This window comes from Micropterus dolomieu, linkage group LG17 (assembly GCF_021292245.1).
Source record: "Micropterus dolomieu isolate WLL.071019.BEF.003 ecotype Adirondacks linkage group LG17, ASM2129224v1, whole genome shotgun sequence".
NCBI classification, from domain to species: domain Eukaryota; kingdom Metazoa; phylum Chordata; class Actinopteri; order Centrarchiformes; family Centrarchidae; genus Micropterus; species Micropterus dolomieu.
The window spans coordinates 10413317-10427984 of record NC_060166.1 but is presented as its reverse complement, the minus strand read 5'-3'; the positions used below and the strand labels follow the sequence as shown (position 1 = coordinate 10427984).

The 14668-nt window shown below is 41.5% G+C and overlaps 1 protein-coding gene across 3 annotated transcripts in view; it reads right to left on the bottom strand.

Annotated features, from left to right (window-relative positions):
- Window positions 1–3822: 3822 nt before the first annotated feature.
- The window catches only part of pik3cb (phosphatidylinositol-4,5-bisphosphate 3-kinase, catalytic subunit beta), a 53509-nt gene continuing 42663 nt past the window's right edge, over window positions 3823–14668 (bottom strand). For 2 of the 3 annotated variants that reach the window (XM_046073444.1, XM_046073445.1), the window contains 13 exons: window positions 14399–14449; window positions 13421–13609; window positions 12482–12603; window positions 12002–12145; window positions 11761–11860; window positions 11081–11277; window positions 10861–10970; window positions 10669–10747; window positions 9311–9478; window positions 9020–9143; window positions 8759–8904; window positions 6407–6539; window positions 3823–5591 (listed from right to left, as the gene is read on the bottom strand). In XM_046073444.1, coding sequence (XP_045929400.1) covers window positions 5454–5591; window positions 6407–6539; window positions 8759–8904; window positions 9020–9143; window positions 9311–9478; window positions 10669–10747; window positions 10861–10970; window positions 11081–11277; window positions 11761–11860; window positions 12002–12145; window positions 12482–12603; window positions 13421–13609; window positions 14399–14449 — 1701 coding nt within the window. In that variant the 3' untranslated portion in view covers window positions 3823–5453. Of the gene's footprint in view, window positions 5592–6406; window positions 6540–8238; window positions 8393–8758; window positions 8905–9019; window positions 9144–9310; window positions 9479–10668; window positions 10748–10860; window positions 10971–11080; window positions 11278–11760; window positions 11861–12001; window positions 12146–12481; window positions 12604–13420; window positions 13610–14398; window positions 14450–14668 lie in introns of those variants that run through there. The other variant, XM_046073446.1, reaches the window with a different exon arrangement.

Sequence of the window (14668 nt, the reverse complement as noted above, 5' to 3'; positions counted from 1 at the left end):
GTGAGAACGGTCAAACAGCCCACAAACCACCTCCAAAGACCTACAACATCATCTTGCTGCAGATGGTGTCACTGTGCATCGTTCAACATTCAGCACGTTGCACAATGAGAAGCTGTACGGGAGGGTGATGCGGAAGAAGCCTTTTCTGCACACACGCCACACACAAAGTCGCTTGAGGTATGCAAACGCACATTTGGACAAGCCAGCTTCATTTTGGAAGAAGATCCTGTAGACTGATGAAAAGAAGACCGCGTTCAAAGACAAACACTTGCTACCCACAGTAAAATTTGGTGGAGGTTCAATCATGCTGTGTGGCCAGTGCCGGTACTGGGAGTCTTGCAAAAGTTGAGGGTCGCATGGCTTCCACTCAATATCAGCAGATACTTGAGAATAATGTAGAGGAATCAGTCACAAAGTTGAAATTACGCCGGGGCTGGATATTTCTACAAGACAACGACCCAAAACACTACTCATAATCTACTCTGGCGTTTAAGCAGAGGAACAAGTACAATGTTGTAGAATGGCCAACCCAGTCCCCAGACCTGAATGTCATTGAAAATCTGTGGGGTGATTTGAAGCGGGCTGTCCATGCTCGGCAACCATCAAACCTAACTGAACTGGAGATGTTTAGCAAGGAGGAATGGTCCAAAATACCTTCATCCAGAATCCTGACACTCATTACAGGCTATAGGAAGCGTCTAGAGGCCGTTATTTCTACTAAAGGAGGCTAAACTAAATATTGATGTGATATTTCTGTTGGGGGGGCCCAAATTTATGCATCTGTCTACTTTTGTTTTGTTGCATATTGCACATTTTCTGTTTATCCAATAAAGCTCATTTCACTACTGAAATATTTGTGTCTTTCAGTTATTTGATGGCTCAAAATTGTCAGGGTGCCTAAACATTTGCATATGACTGTAGTTAACTGCTTAGTGCTTGACCTGTATATGTGTGTGTGTGTGTGTGGGATGCAGCCATCATTTGTATTCATGACTGAGAAAGTGAGGAAAACATCAGCCACCTACAGTATCTCACACAGTGATGTCAGGGGACAAAAGGATTGTGGATGGAGCATCAGGGAAGGAAATTATCACACTGTAATTGAACATAATACAGTTCACTATATTGAACTGCAATCCTTCGTAATACAGTTCAATGCTACTGTACAATCTTATGGTATCATACAGTATGTTTTCTTTAAGTCAGACTTGGGTCTGACTGTTTTGCTTGAGCCCATCCATAGTTCATCTGAGCAAAATCATGTTGCATCCAGTCCCACCAACTGATTTAGCACATAGTAAACAAAGAAAATTTAAATATTAAAATGATTATAGCTGGGATTTTATTTTTAAGAGAGGAAAGAATAATAGGAAGAGGAAGAACTTAAGAAGACTGTTTTCACCCAGACTCTGACCCTGCCAGCACTGAAGTGGACAGAGTACTATACTACCACGTGCTGCTTTCCTCCTGTAATCCATCCTGCTCCTGTGGGTTACTTAACAAGGCAGTTGTGATCTTATCAAAGCCAGCGTTACCCTGTTATGTCATTTGGTGTTGAAATTACATTGACAGTTTTTTCCCCTGAAATGACCTGACATTGGCCTTTAAAAACTACAAGCAAGAGTCTAATATATCCCTCTCTCTTGCTTCCATCATCAGGTAGCCTATGGTTCTTGAGGAGGATGAGTATGAGCCCCTGTACTTGTCTTCACTTGTTCTGTTATCAGGATGAGAGTTTACATCCTCTTCATACTCCAGATTGAGATCTTTGTTCAACAGTTTGTTAAGATGGATTGGATTCTGCTTTGTGCCAAGCTTGCTCATTGCAGTTTGTCATGAGACCGACCGCAGAGTCAAAATTACTGCCTAATATTACGTTACCACTGCTTAACTGCATGCCCCAAGCATGTGTGATGCATGATGCAAGTGTGTTTGGTTGCATAAATAACGTTGGCTATAGCATACACCCCTTTATCTGCCACAGGTTGTCTTCTCTACTTTCTCTGGCTGCCTCCATCTGCTGAACGTTCAAATACTCCAGTTCATGACAACAAAATCAAAAAAAGCCTCATACATTTCAAAATGATTGAATGCAGGTAGCCATTGTCAGTCATATAACCAAAGACTGACAATTGCCACCCACTTTCATGATTTTGAAATATGAGGACAGGTTTGTTGGCCAACCTTGTTTATTTAGGTTACATTAACCACAGCAGCGATTTGGAACTGCAATAGACTGCACTTTATTAGAATCAGCAAAGATGTAACAATGGTTGAAAAGTCTGAAATACAGTCTTAAAAAATACCAGACATTTGCCTTTAATCATGTTAGTAACATGATGTTTTTCCAGAAGATAAGGCCATTATAACACTGGTTTGATTTGCTTTTATTTTCGTCTTGTGTGAGTCATTGTGAATCCCTGACCACCTGTGTGTGGGATGCAGCATGAGGGAAATATTAGCCACCTGTTTCATACAGTGATTTCAGGGGACCAAAGGATGGCTTGCTGTTAATAATTGTTTCTCCAGTTTATGTGATCTATTGATACCAACGATGGCATAAGAGATTGTGCTGAGATAAATTCAGATGTTGTCCCTTGTTTATATGTACAACTGTGTCTGCACTCCTTATGAGCAACCCTTCCAGGTTACTGAATTATGTAACCGCAGTGAACCGCCACACACGAACACATACAGCAGATGATTCACACAGAGCAATGATTGTGGCTTCAAGTAAAAAGAGAGCCAATAAATGATGATAGCAGAAGGTAGAGACTTTGTTAACATTCCCCACAGAGCAAAAAGAAATGCAGTTCCTGAGTCATACAAACAGCAATAAATAAAAAGCAATTTTGTGCACTTCAGAGCCCTCACACAAAGGAGCTTCATGATGAGGAGGGTGGCGTTTGTAGAGATCCCCTTAATATCCTTTAATTCTAGTGTTGAGATAGGTCACCAGAGGCAATGCTGACACACATACAAGTGTGGAAACACGCACAGGCTTCAGTTGTCATAAACAACCAGAACCGTAAGACGACCAGAGAAATTTGCATTTCTAAGATCAGTGCACACTGTGCATAGGCAAGGATTCTAAAGGGTAAAGTTTTACATCAAGGCACTGAGGTCTATTTCATGGGACACATTTTGACATGTCACTGTTGGAAAAGCTCAGGTGTAAATAATAAAATGAACTAGGTAGAAGCCAAAAACCTGCCTTTAAGTGACTCCTTGCGGTAGGGTCTGGTGGCTTGCAGAGTAATGGTGGTTTATTTACTAGAGCTTTTTTCAGCTGCTAGTGAGTTCCTGTTTTCATCTTTTAAGTGAGTCAGGTTGCGAAACAATATTCTATGCCCTTGCTCAGACCTTTCTTCGCATAAAGTCTGCAGTATGTTCTCACTTGTTTAGTATTATTCGCCCCCTAACTGAGCCAATCAGAGGCAGTGTGACCTGATTTAGCTGAGAAGATACTGAAGGGAAGGTCAGTGTGTGCAGATACAGAACCAATATTAATGCTCATTTGTGCATCTCAAGATTCTGAGACTAAAAGCATAGTTACCTTGAGTCAAGATTTTGTCATTTGTGTATGTTATCTTAGAGTACAGCATAAGTATCTATATGAATACCTTCTATTTGGCAATGAAGGTACTTTCTTTTTCTATTTTCACTTGCACATAAAGCAGGCAAAAATAGTAATTTGAGTTTATTTCTGGTCTACAATCGATAAGTATTCATCAAAGCTCTCAAAACAGAAAAATCCATGCTGCCCTGAGTGGGTGCAGTCACACAACCCACATCTAGAAAAAGGAAACAGACAGGCGGAAATGCAGCGCGGTGGAAAACAACTTTAATAAAACTCCTATGACAACAAAAACCAGCAAAACAATAAAAGCCTGTACATTTGACAATATCCAGTGTCTGAGACTTTTGAAGGCTAGTGGTGCGAAATACAGCTGCATCACACAAACCAACAGAAAAACCATTATAGGCTTAGGCCGGGGCCTAAGGTTTTATATAATAGGATATGGTTCATATACTCGGATATTGCACGAAAATCAAACACAGATGCAGATGCTCAGGAGCACCATATGTCGAAACGAGGAAGTAGCTTTACATCGCAGTGTAATGTCCCTACCGATAAAACTACGCCCACGCATGCCCCCAACTCTGCCCACACCTGCTCATATAAAAACAAATACACTTAAAAAAAAGACAGCGGCACATATTTTCACATTCAATTCAGAAACTGATCATTAAAAACACAGTATGAATAATAAAATGACTTAACATTTGCTTTTTGTTTTGGTCCTAACATGTTAAAAAAGCATCAGTTATTCCTCATTGAGGTTATCTGTCAAGGTTGCTAGCATGAGTGGGATGGCGCTTTAGAAGGCTGACATCCTTTTAGACTTTACGACAAGTTGACTAGTGATAACTCACAGGTGACAGACAACACTTTGTCCAATAATGCTCTTGATTTGAAAATTCGGGAAGAAATGATGCACACTGTCATTTCAAAATAGAAGAAACTAAAATAAAGTGTTTAGTTAATTAAAATGCTATTTGAAATTTCTTATTATTTCATATGTTCTGAAAACTTTCCAGTGTTCTATAGTCCAGATACAGCGAGATTCAAACAGTCGGCCGAAAGGCTCAGGGCACATTTTTCTCTGATCATTCCTTGTCTTTCAAAATTTCCCTAACACAAGTTTTCTCTGCGGACTAGTAAAGTAGTCTGGCACATAGACGTCTCATGAAACGTTTTTAAATGGCTAAATAAAAAGAAAACTCATAAAAAATACAATCTTCCCACAGTTTTGAGGCACACGTTGAGGCAGCGGGAGGGAGACAGTTAAGATGCACTTCCTGTGGGCGTGGCACATTGAATTAAGACATGGGGGTCAGATGTTTGTCTTTCAGTTCCACCTTTCCCAACCCCATCTGTTATCTCCATTGTACTTATACAAGGGGTGTGTTCAAACCATGTGTCCCTTCAGAGTCCATACAAGCCGAGTTTCAACCACTCCACAACATGATTTTTGTCGTCAGCCCTTTCCGTGGGGACAGTTCATCTTTAGTGTGGGCAGAGCGGGTGCTTCAGTTCCCTTCCTTTGGCTGTGTGCTCCATCAGCTGTTGTGCCTGTGCAAAACTTGCAATGACTTTACCCACCATGATTCCACAGAAATCTCACAAGACCATGAATTTGGATTTTTCAGAGTGATGCAAGGCGAGGAGGGATACAGTGAGTAAGGGTGCTGTTTCATCAGGTTTAGGTTTACTCTGTACAGTATATGTGGGTGAATCTGCTCATGTTTGAGATATTCTGCTAGATTCCCTTCTTTAAATCAGGGTGGCTGTCACCCCGTCTCCTTGGCACACCTTTCCCCTCCTGCACACTCGAACACTCCTTCCCCGTGTCCTCTTTGCCCCTGGGCCTTGAAGGGTCTCAGCTGCTCTAGGAGCGGTTGTCTTTGGCCACATTGTGGGCCATCCAGTTGACTTTGGTTGTCCAGCTCTCTCTCAGGGCCTCGTCGAACTTCTGGCGGAACTGCTTCAGCGCCTCGTCGTCCGTTTTACCCAGAGCCAGAGAGTCCTGAGGAGGGAGGGATTGTGGGAAAGGAGCAGGATTAGTCGTGGAGGGCAGAAGGATGGAAAAAAGTGTTGAAGAAGTTGATGAAAAGGACACAGCTAAATTATAATAATAATAAAATACGTTTGATATATAAATATACAGCTTCTTCCAAGCTGATATGTTAAGATCTATAGAAAACAGTTATGTGAACTGTTTCAGGTTTCCACATCAACACTGGTGTCAGATGCCTGATTGGCTCTAAACTAGTCGTGATGTCACAAAATCCTGCTTGTACTTCTACTGAGCACAGAGGAACTTTCCCTTTTCAGCAGATCAATGGGGAACAGCCTTCTGGTGTCAAACTCTGCACAGACATCATTCTGCACAGAGAAGCTCGGTTTAAAATGGTGCCCTGGACCAACCATGCAACTGCAACATGCCAGTTTCAAATCCAGTAGACGACCTCTGTTGCATTTCATCCCTCTTCTCTTTCCCCTAATTTACTCTCCAAAAAAAACAAAAAACTGGAGCATACTAACATACCTTGTGTTGCCTTGGAGACATGCAGCTTTCATGTGACAAATTGAGTTATATCTCGTTTAAGTGCACTTCATCATCATTAACTATAATTTCCACTTCTCCCCTACATCTTCTCTTTGCAGAACTGATACCTTGTCAAAAATGAATGAAGCTGAGGAGATGCACAAAACTTCTCTGGGGAATTCAAATTAGCTGCGAAATCACAGTTTACAAGGTGTAGATTTCTATGTGAGGCATCAATTTTCTTTCACACAATTTTACATGTTTAAAAACTGCTGTGTGAGCGTATTTAATACCTTTAAGTACTGGATGTCTTTGACTGAGGTGAGCTCAGGCAGTCCAGCAGTCAACATGAGGGCAAACAGTGTGATGAAGAGGTTCCCGTTCTTCCTCAAGATTAGATAGGCTTCCTCACAGTACTGACGGAAACTACAGAACCAACATAGACACACATACACCGTTCATTATTTCTGTCAGATACAGTACAGTTTCAACAATTGTTTGACTTCATAAATACGGTCACGACGATGGCTCTTCTTTCCATAAAAGGAGGCATCGCAAAAGAACATTGGCACTGTATAGGAGCCAGAGAAGTCTGGCTCCTGGTAAATATCTGCAGAGGTCTGTGCTGCATGAAGTTCAGAATGGGTGACAAACATGTCCTTTATGTTTTAGCACCCAGTGACTCACTGCATTCTGACTTTGTGTCAGCATAGGAGGTGGTTTCAAAGTTCTCATTACAAGCACTGACGTGCAAGACCTGATCATTTTCTTCCATGAAGCTAACAGATCTAAATGATCACAACGTGTATGGTTCAATAAACAGCACAGTTATTCTATTGCAATTACAAACATTTTAATATTTTCTGTAGTTAATTTTGTAGGATATAAGTAAGAGGTGCTGAATATCAAAGCAGACCTTTATTATAAAGGAAATACTTCAACATACAGGTCATCATATAGAGGGGGTATGTTTTCACCAGGGTATTTCAGCTCTGATCTGGTACACAATGTACTATATCTTGAACCCACACATACCACATTTGCTGACGCAGCAATGAACCACAACTGTTCTTCTCTTTTTACAGATAAACATTTTGGAGGGTAGATCATTTTGTAGCTCATGATCTCATGTCAGGCTGGATATATTTTAAATATGGCACAATACTTGCACCGTTGCACTGTGGACAAGTTATTTATATAAGACAACTGTTGCATTGGTATAACAGTATAACATAATTTGTTAAGTACTGTCTGACCTCCTACTTTAAATGGCTGCTTTTGTTATTTTGTTTTTGTCCTGCTATCATCATGGGCCGTGAGAGAAACGCAATTTCAATCCTCTGTGTGCCTTGTACACGGTAGAATTGACAAGTTGACTTGAAGATCAAGCACCTGTAGGCTGCCCTTCACCAACACCCAGCTGTGAAGTTGAGTTGTAGGCAGTTTAAATGTCACATGGGCATACTGAGTATTATACATAGAGCCATTGAGTGAGTAATTTAAAATGTGATGACTTGGCCAACTACTTCACTAGTGATATGTGAGGATATTTCATGGTCACAGGCTTTATCCAGTGTTAACAATCCAGCACTCATCTGAAACTCAGTGTGGTATGGCTTATGCAGTGATCAAAATGCATTGGATAACAGGCTGTGATGCTCACAAACCCAAGAGGGTAGAAGTTTTTCCAATGAATGTGAATGTCTGTCCCACACAAGATAATGATCTGTTTAATGTGATTATTTCTGAACTTTAGTAACTACAGCAACAGAAACAGATGTTACGCACATCTTTACAGTTGTAAATGTAGGTCATAACACAGATTACCGGAACACGTGGGCATTTCCATTCCACAAAATGAGATGCCATCACTGATATTTGGTAAACAATGTAGGTTCGACAGTGCTGCTTCATGAAGCCTATGAATGCTACATACCAATGTACACTCATCTCAAGCCTCAATAACACATAAATGTTGTTGAGGTTTGTATATTTTCAGTTTCGTGATCTTTCAGCTTAGTCATCTAAATCATGTCAACATTTTGTATGATACATTTTACTAGTAATTTGTACACTCGAGGTATCAGTCAGCGTCGTACAGGGTGGTTTAAACTGGAAGCTGGAAAAAAGGCAATAACAAAGATTTTATTTATGGATCCAGAAAGAGACTTGACTTCCTGTTCATCAGTAACTGAGCTTCTACTGCCAATTGCTGGTGGGAGAAGGTACTGCCCCAACAAAGGTGTGCGCAAGCTGTGGTGCGATGCCCTCAACAAGTCCTGTGAAAATAAAGCTCACCGTGTCTCCGTCTAATGGATTTGGGGTGATACGCACATCAACAACTTCATTTAGCTACCTAATGCTCATTTCAACACTACCGGTGCTGACTGACCGTACCTGCTCATCATATTAAAGTGGTTTAAGCTGCCTCTTAAATGGTCCAAACAAAGTTATCTAAATCCAACAATCCATTAACACCACAATCAACTGTGTCAAATTAATCAAACATTTCTAACAGCCTCGTTGAACTCTATGATAAAAAGTGGAAGTTTTAATTTGGCTTCACTTCCAAGTGAGTCGATTCTAACAGGGTGCATTATAGATAGAGAGGCTTATAAGAAGAGGATAAACTTAGTGGAACAAACCTGCCAAATTTCTCTGTGTATCCCGTCTTGCCCTGCTGTATGACGTGGATGAAGTCGTGTGTGAGGATAAATGGTACACGCTCCCTCTTGATGCCAAACTTGGACTTGAAATTGCCCAGGATGTGACCAAAGTCTATGTGGAAGAGCTGACAGACAAGAAGGCCAATCAGTAAGCACCGTGGAGTCAGGAGAAACAAAAACAAAATGAGACTGGATCTTTTCTACAGATTAAAAAAAAAAGAAGAAAACTGTCTGTCCAACCTGTCCGGTGCTGCGGACCATGATGTTGTCACTGTGGCGGTCTCCGATGCCGAGGACGTAGGTGGCTACACAGTAGCCTGCACATGACAGAGTGAACTCCTCAATGGCCCGATCAAGAGCATCACTGTCAAGAGGAAATATACACGGGATACACATAAGCACATATTTTGCCTGGATTCTCTTCTAAGCAAACCTCAGTGGTCACTACCACCTGTACCATATCCTGAATTCCAAAAGATGCTCGAAATGCCGTTACTTGAAGGTTAATTTCGTCACCAGGCAGCGTCTTACCCAGAGTTCCTCTCTTTGAGCCAGTTGAGCAGAGCATCCTTGTTGAAGGCCGCAGCTGCTGCCACGTTGCTGCTCGTCAGCTGGATGTTGGCAATCGTGTCTGCTGACGAGACTACCTCGATCAGCCCTGCCCGGTCACCTGTCGCTAGGCAACCATACGGTACAATTCTACATGATATGTAGAGAAAAGAATTTGTTATTGAATAACAAATTCAAAATATGGGACCCAGCCACCCCTATTGATATATGCAGAACACACATAAACCTTATTTCCACCAAAATGTCTACTGTTTACATGTCCCATTAGGGAATATAGTAAATATGTATATCTATGTCAGTTAGCCTGAAAAATACCAACCACAGATACTAATTTATAACAAATTCCCCATGTAGATTTCTTTACACTTCACACACTGCATATACATACTGTAATACATATCAAATATGGAGGTTGATTCATATAGCACTCGCCTGGGTGCAATTCACTCTGTCAGACAGTAATAAAATGTCATGCTGTTTACACTGAGCTGGGACAGGACAGACAGGAACATACGGGGAAGAAAATATGGTGATTATGTAATGGCATGCACACCAGCCAGAATTTGATACATTTTCTTCTTCATTCCCCTTAACCTTTCCTTTCTTTCCACAAGATGGCAGTAGGTCTTCATTGCAGAAATGTGTGACCTGGACAAATCCTCCTAAAATTACTTCCTTTTTCAGTAATAATTTACTGACACAGTGACCGCTAGTACACAGTCCATGACCCAATGCTCAAAGAAGACTGAATAATTAATTAGATGTTTAAGGGAGACCTCTTGATGGTTGTTGAGTTTACATCAATGAGAAGACAGACAGCTGACAAGTAAGGATATGTGGGGTAAAATACATCAGCAAGAAATCACAGAACAAACTCACGTCTACCACATCACAGTGGTATCATTACATTATCCCTCCCTTTATTCACAAAGTCCCATCACCGTGTTCAAACACGTCCCTGTAATCTGAAGCACCGTCCTCAAGCTCAACTGTCAAAACAACCCCCTCCGCTGTTCAGCTCCAGATGTGCCAGTGTATGACAAAGGGAGAAAAAAGGGTTGTAGGAGCGCAAAAGTGTGGACTTGATTAAGATGTAAAGCAGATATCGTATGTCTGTGTGTGTGTGTATATATGTGTATAGGGTGTAAAAGGGCTGGAGGTCAAACTAGCATGGGGTGATTTAGTATCTCCCCTCCTCTGTTGCACCCCACCAGAGCTTCCCCTTCCCTACAGAGAGCAGGAAAAAAACAAGCTCGACAAAGTCTGTCACACGCACAGACGCAAGCACAAAAAAACCAAAACAAAATAAAACCCCTCACCTGAGGTCCAGATTAGCCTCCTTCCAAAGCAGATCCATTAACCTCAAAATCTGGAGGGTCAACATGTCTTGTCTTAGGTCTAGGAAAGGAGAGTAAGTGAGGAAGAAAAGTGGGAAAAGTTTTCTTAATTTCAAAAGAAAATATTGAGCTTTTTAAAGCAAAAGCAGAGATTACTTGAAAGACGGAAAGTACCATCTCCATTCTTGAAGATAATTCCCAGGGTGTCGCCCCCCAGCAGCTTATTGTTGTACACAATCCAGAGTGGCTTCATCTTAGAGTCCATGTACCGACACTTCTCCACACTGATGGGACAATGAGAGAAAGACAGGGAATGACGCATCATGAAACAGAGGAGAAAAAGTTCATTCCGATCTGAAACGTAAGACCTATGTTCAGAATAGCGTCGTCTTACTTGATGCCCGACAGCAGGACATTGGGATTTAGAGGGGAGTGAAGGTCTGACAGAGTCTCTGAGTAGCCGCTCTGCCTTAGACATGTCATCATGGCCTCCTTGGTCAACATTGCCTCCTTGGTCTTACTCCGAGCATTCTTGATGGTTCCCAGCTTAATTAGTTCATTCACTGACTTTAGCTTACTCAGGGCCTCCACCTGGTACAGTCAAAAGACAGAACACATTACAACATTACAACAGTTGCAAATCTTGACAATATTTGAGTCTGTTTGACTGAAGCCAGCCAACAAGCCCTTGGAATGGATTCATCCCTGTTGGAGACTACTGAGCGCATTCTCCTGAAACAGACTGTCAGCATTGTGATCCCAAGCCAGTGTGCAAGCACTTCCAAACAGGAAAGTGGGCAGATAAATGACTGTGCTGATGAGGAAGTAGGAGGAAGCGTCCACAGGAGTGACTGTCAGAATCAACACTCTAGAGGGCAAAGGTTAGAGGGCAGGAGGGTCATGCTAAAAATACCATAAATCTAGTCCTGTCTGGGTTGACAATAGACTATAGCTATTCTGGTTCTTGAGTTAAGACTAGTAGAGTTAGCAAAAATGAAAAAGAAATAAATTGTGAGAACATTGAACTGTGTGTGCATGAGACAAGAAATAATAGAGATTGAGTGTGTGACCTACTTGTTTCTTTAGAACCTCAATATGAGGGATGCTGCCTCTACAGTAGGCCTCCAGGATGAGGGCAAACTGGACTGAAACAGCTGGCATGTGGATCTCTGACCTGTAGAGGGCAGCAAAACAGCCACTGTCAGAAGAGAAACTTCAATGCTGAAATGTTGCTCACAAACTTTCTCAGTGTCTTTCTAAAATGCATCTGTGCATGTGCACATGTGATAACAGACACATGTGTGTCCATACACACCGTAGGTGCCAGAAGAGGAAGTGTCCAATCTTGCGGTTCCCATGGGCTCGCTCCAGCAGGAAATGGGTGAGGGCGCAGTCATAGTAAGGCTCATAGCGTAACACCTGCACCAACTGTAGCAAGTACTGCGACAGCTCCTCATTACTGGTGAGGAGATGGGGGAAAGGAACAAAGAGAGAAGCATGAGAAGAAGTTCTCTTAGGTAGTTTTCTAGCTTTTACCTTTCTTTCATTTATAAAGTTTTAGTTGGATTTTAAAATGATTATATGCCTGTCTCACATAAACAGACAACACACAGCACTATCAACTGAGTGTAACTCATGCATATCATCATTTATAATTTAAAAAACAGAGCAACAAGTAGCAGGGGAAATGTAACATGGTGATACGAATGTAGAATCTTGAATATGAGACAAAGAAAAATAGAGAAGGCCACTGTATTATATAAAAATGAATGTGTGGGTGGATACATATGTTTACCTCATGTCACGCAGACAACCCACAGCATATTCTCTGACATACTGGTCAGGGTAGTTGAAGTCCAGAAGCTCCAGAGCATCTCTGGGACTCAGTTTGGGCCAGATTTGAAGCAGTGCCTGGAGCTGACACACACACACACACACACACACACACTCTAAGACTTACACAGATGCACGTTCCTTGTGTAACTCAGTGAATAAAACGTTTAATATAAAAGTGTGATTTGTCTTGAGGTCACCCCCATGGCTGCTAAATTAATCTTACAGTAACTGTGATGACAATACGGTGTGAAAATAACACTTTCGTATGGCCTGCTATGAAGCAAGCTCTCCTGAGTAAACTGCCCGTTACAGGAGTTTGTTTCATGTGTGCTGTGATTGACCCGGGCTCTGCTTTCCAAACAGTACAGGCAGCAGGCAACATCAGTGTCTCTCCACAAGTAACATGCGGGTTTGATGTTGCTGCACATTCTCTTTCTAGAAAAGTGGGTTAATTAGTGAGTCAATAGTTGTACTTAGCTTAAGAGGGCATGTTAATTTCACTGGAAGAGAGCCAATGTTGGTTTTTAAAACGGCTGATTAAGTCAAATCTTATGTGAGGGTAGTTCTGTCAATTTAAGATGTTTAAATGCAAGTGCAGCACCAACCAATACAACTTACATGTGAAAACATGTAAATACTTATATCATGTGACAAAGTATTCAAAGTTTCAAAAATACTTTAACAGTATCAGATATGAAGTTTGTTGATTTAAGTATAAATCTTACAAGCACTGTCCTCATAAACACTGACGTCACATCCAAAGTACACATTTGTTTTACCTTGTAACAATGTAACAACCACTTTCACTTTAATTTATCTATGGTGTCACCAAATTGTACATTGAAGAGAACTGACTTTGTCCTCTTAAAATGCATAAACAGCGGATCCGCTGGCTAACCTGGGCCATGTCCTCATGTTTGCTCCACTTGACGGAGAGCAGCAGCTTGGGCAGTGACTGAGGGAAATTCTCACGACAGTCATAGCGTAGTGTCCAGATCAAATCTTTTTCGTTTTCACACAGCTGAGAGAGCGGGTCCCGCTCCATGATCTCCTTCAGCTCTATGTGGAACTTCTTACCGCCACGACCCTGACAGAAATGAGGAAGGAAGAATGGTCGGTTGGTTTGGGGAGTTTGGGAAAAAGAATACAAAGAACATGTAGAGGAGGGAAAGGGATGAAGGAGAGTTGATGAAGAAAAGAGCCAGGACGTGAACGGAAATCAGAGGATGACCATGAGTAGCAGCAGCGACTGTAAAGAAAGAACCACAAGATGGCAGTGTGTATCAAAGTTTCCAGAAATTTATCAGAGCAAGGACTCTCATATTGTCTGTTTAAAGCAAGTTGTATGCCTTCAGATTAAAAAAAAAAGGGGACACATTTGCAACAGCCAATAATATAAATACAAACCTCATAACGATGCTATGATAAAACAGACAGCAGCTCAAACTTTGATTACAAACAAACAATATTAGAGGAACTGTGTGGTTCTGAAAAGTGACACACAAATTGACATACGGTAAAAAAAATAAACATCGAGTTGTAGTTTGTTAATCCACAGTTTCTCACATACATACACACCTCACATTAAAAGAGGTGTGCTCAGGCATGCCCTCTACATAAGGGAGGATTATGTAACTCGCTGCAACATGCCCAGGAGTGGGCCTTTAGTTGAGGGGCGGTGAGAGGAAAACATGCAAGTTATCTGATTAGTCTAGTTTTGAAGGGGATATAAATATTTTTTCTGTTACACCTTGCTAAAGTGTGTGTATTTGTTACAGGGAAACCGGTCACATTATTTTCTCCTTGTCTGCATTCTGAATGCAAACAAATGTTTTGCCATCTTCACACAATTATGTCCTGCTGTATATCAACTCACCATGGGTGCACAGTCACTTGCTCTGGCGATCTCTGCAGCTTTTTCCAGTATCTGCAAAAAGTAAGTCAGCATTGTATGACCGATAACACACGCTGAGACAACGCATTAGGCAGGCCGAGCACATCCTCTCATGCTGACAGCCACCACTTCATCATAATCATTAGGTAACGTTCTGAAGAGCACAAACCCACTGCGGTGACAAATTCAACTGCAGTTAAGTCTTTAAAACAAGGTTAGAGACATTGTCTTTCTATGAGTGAGACGGAGTAC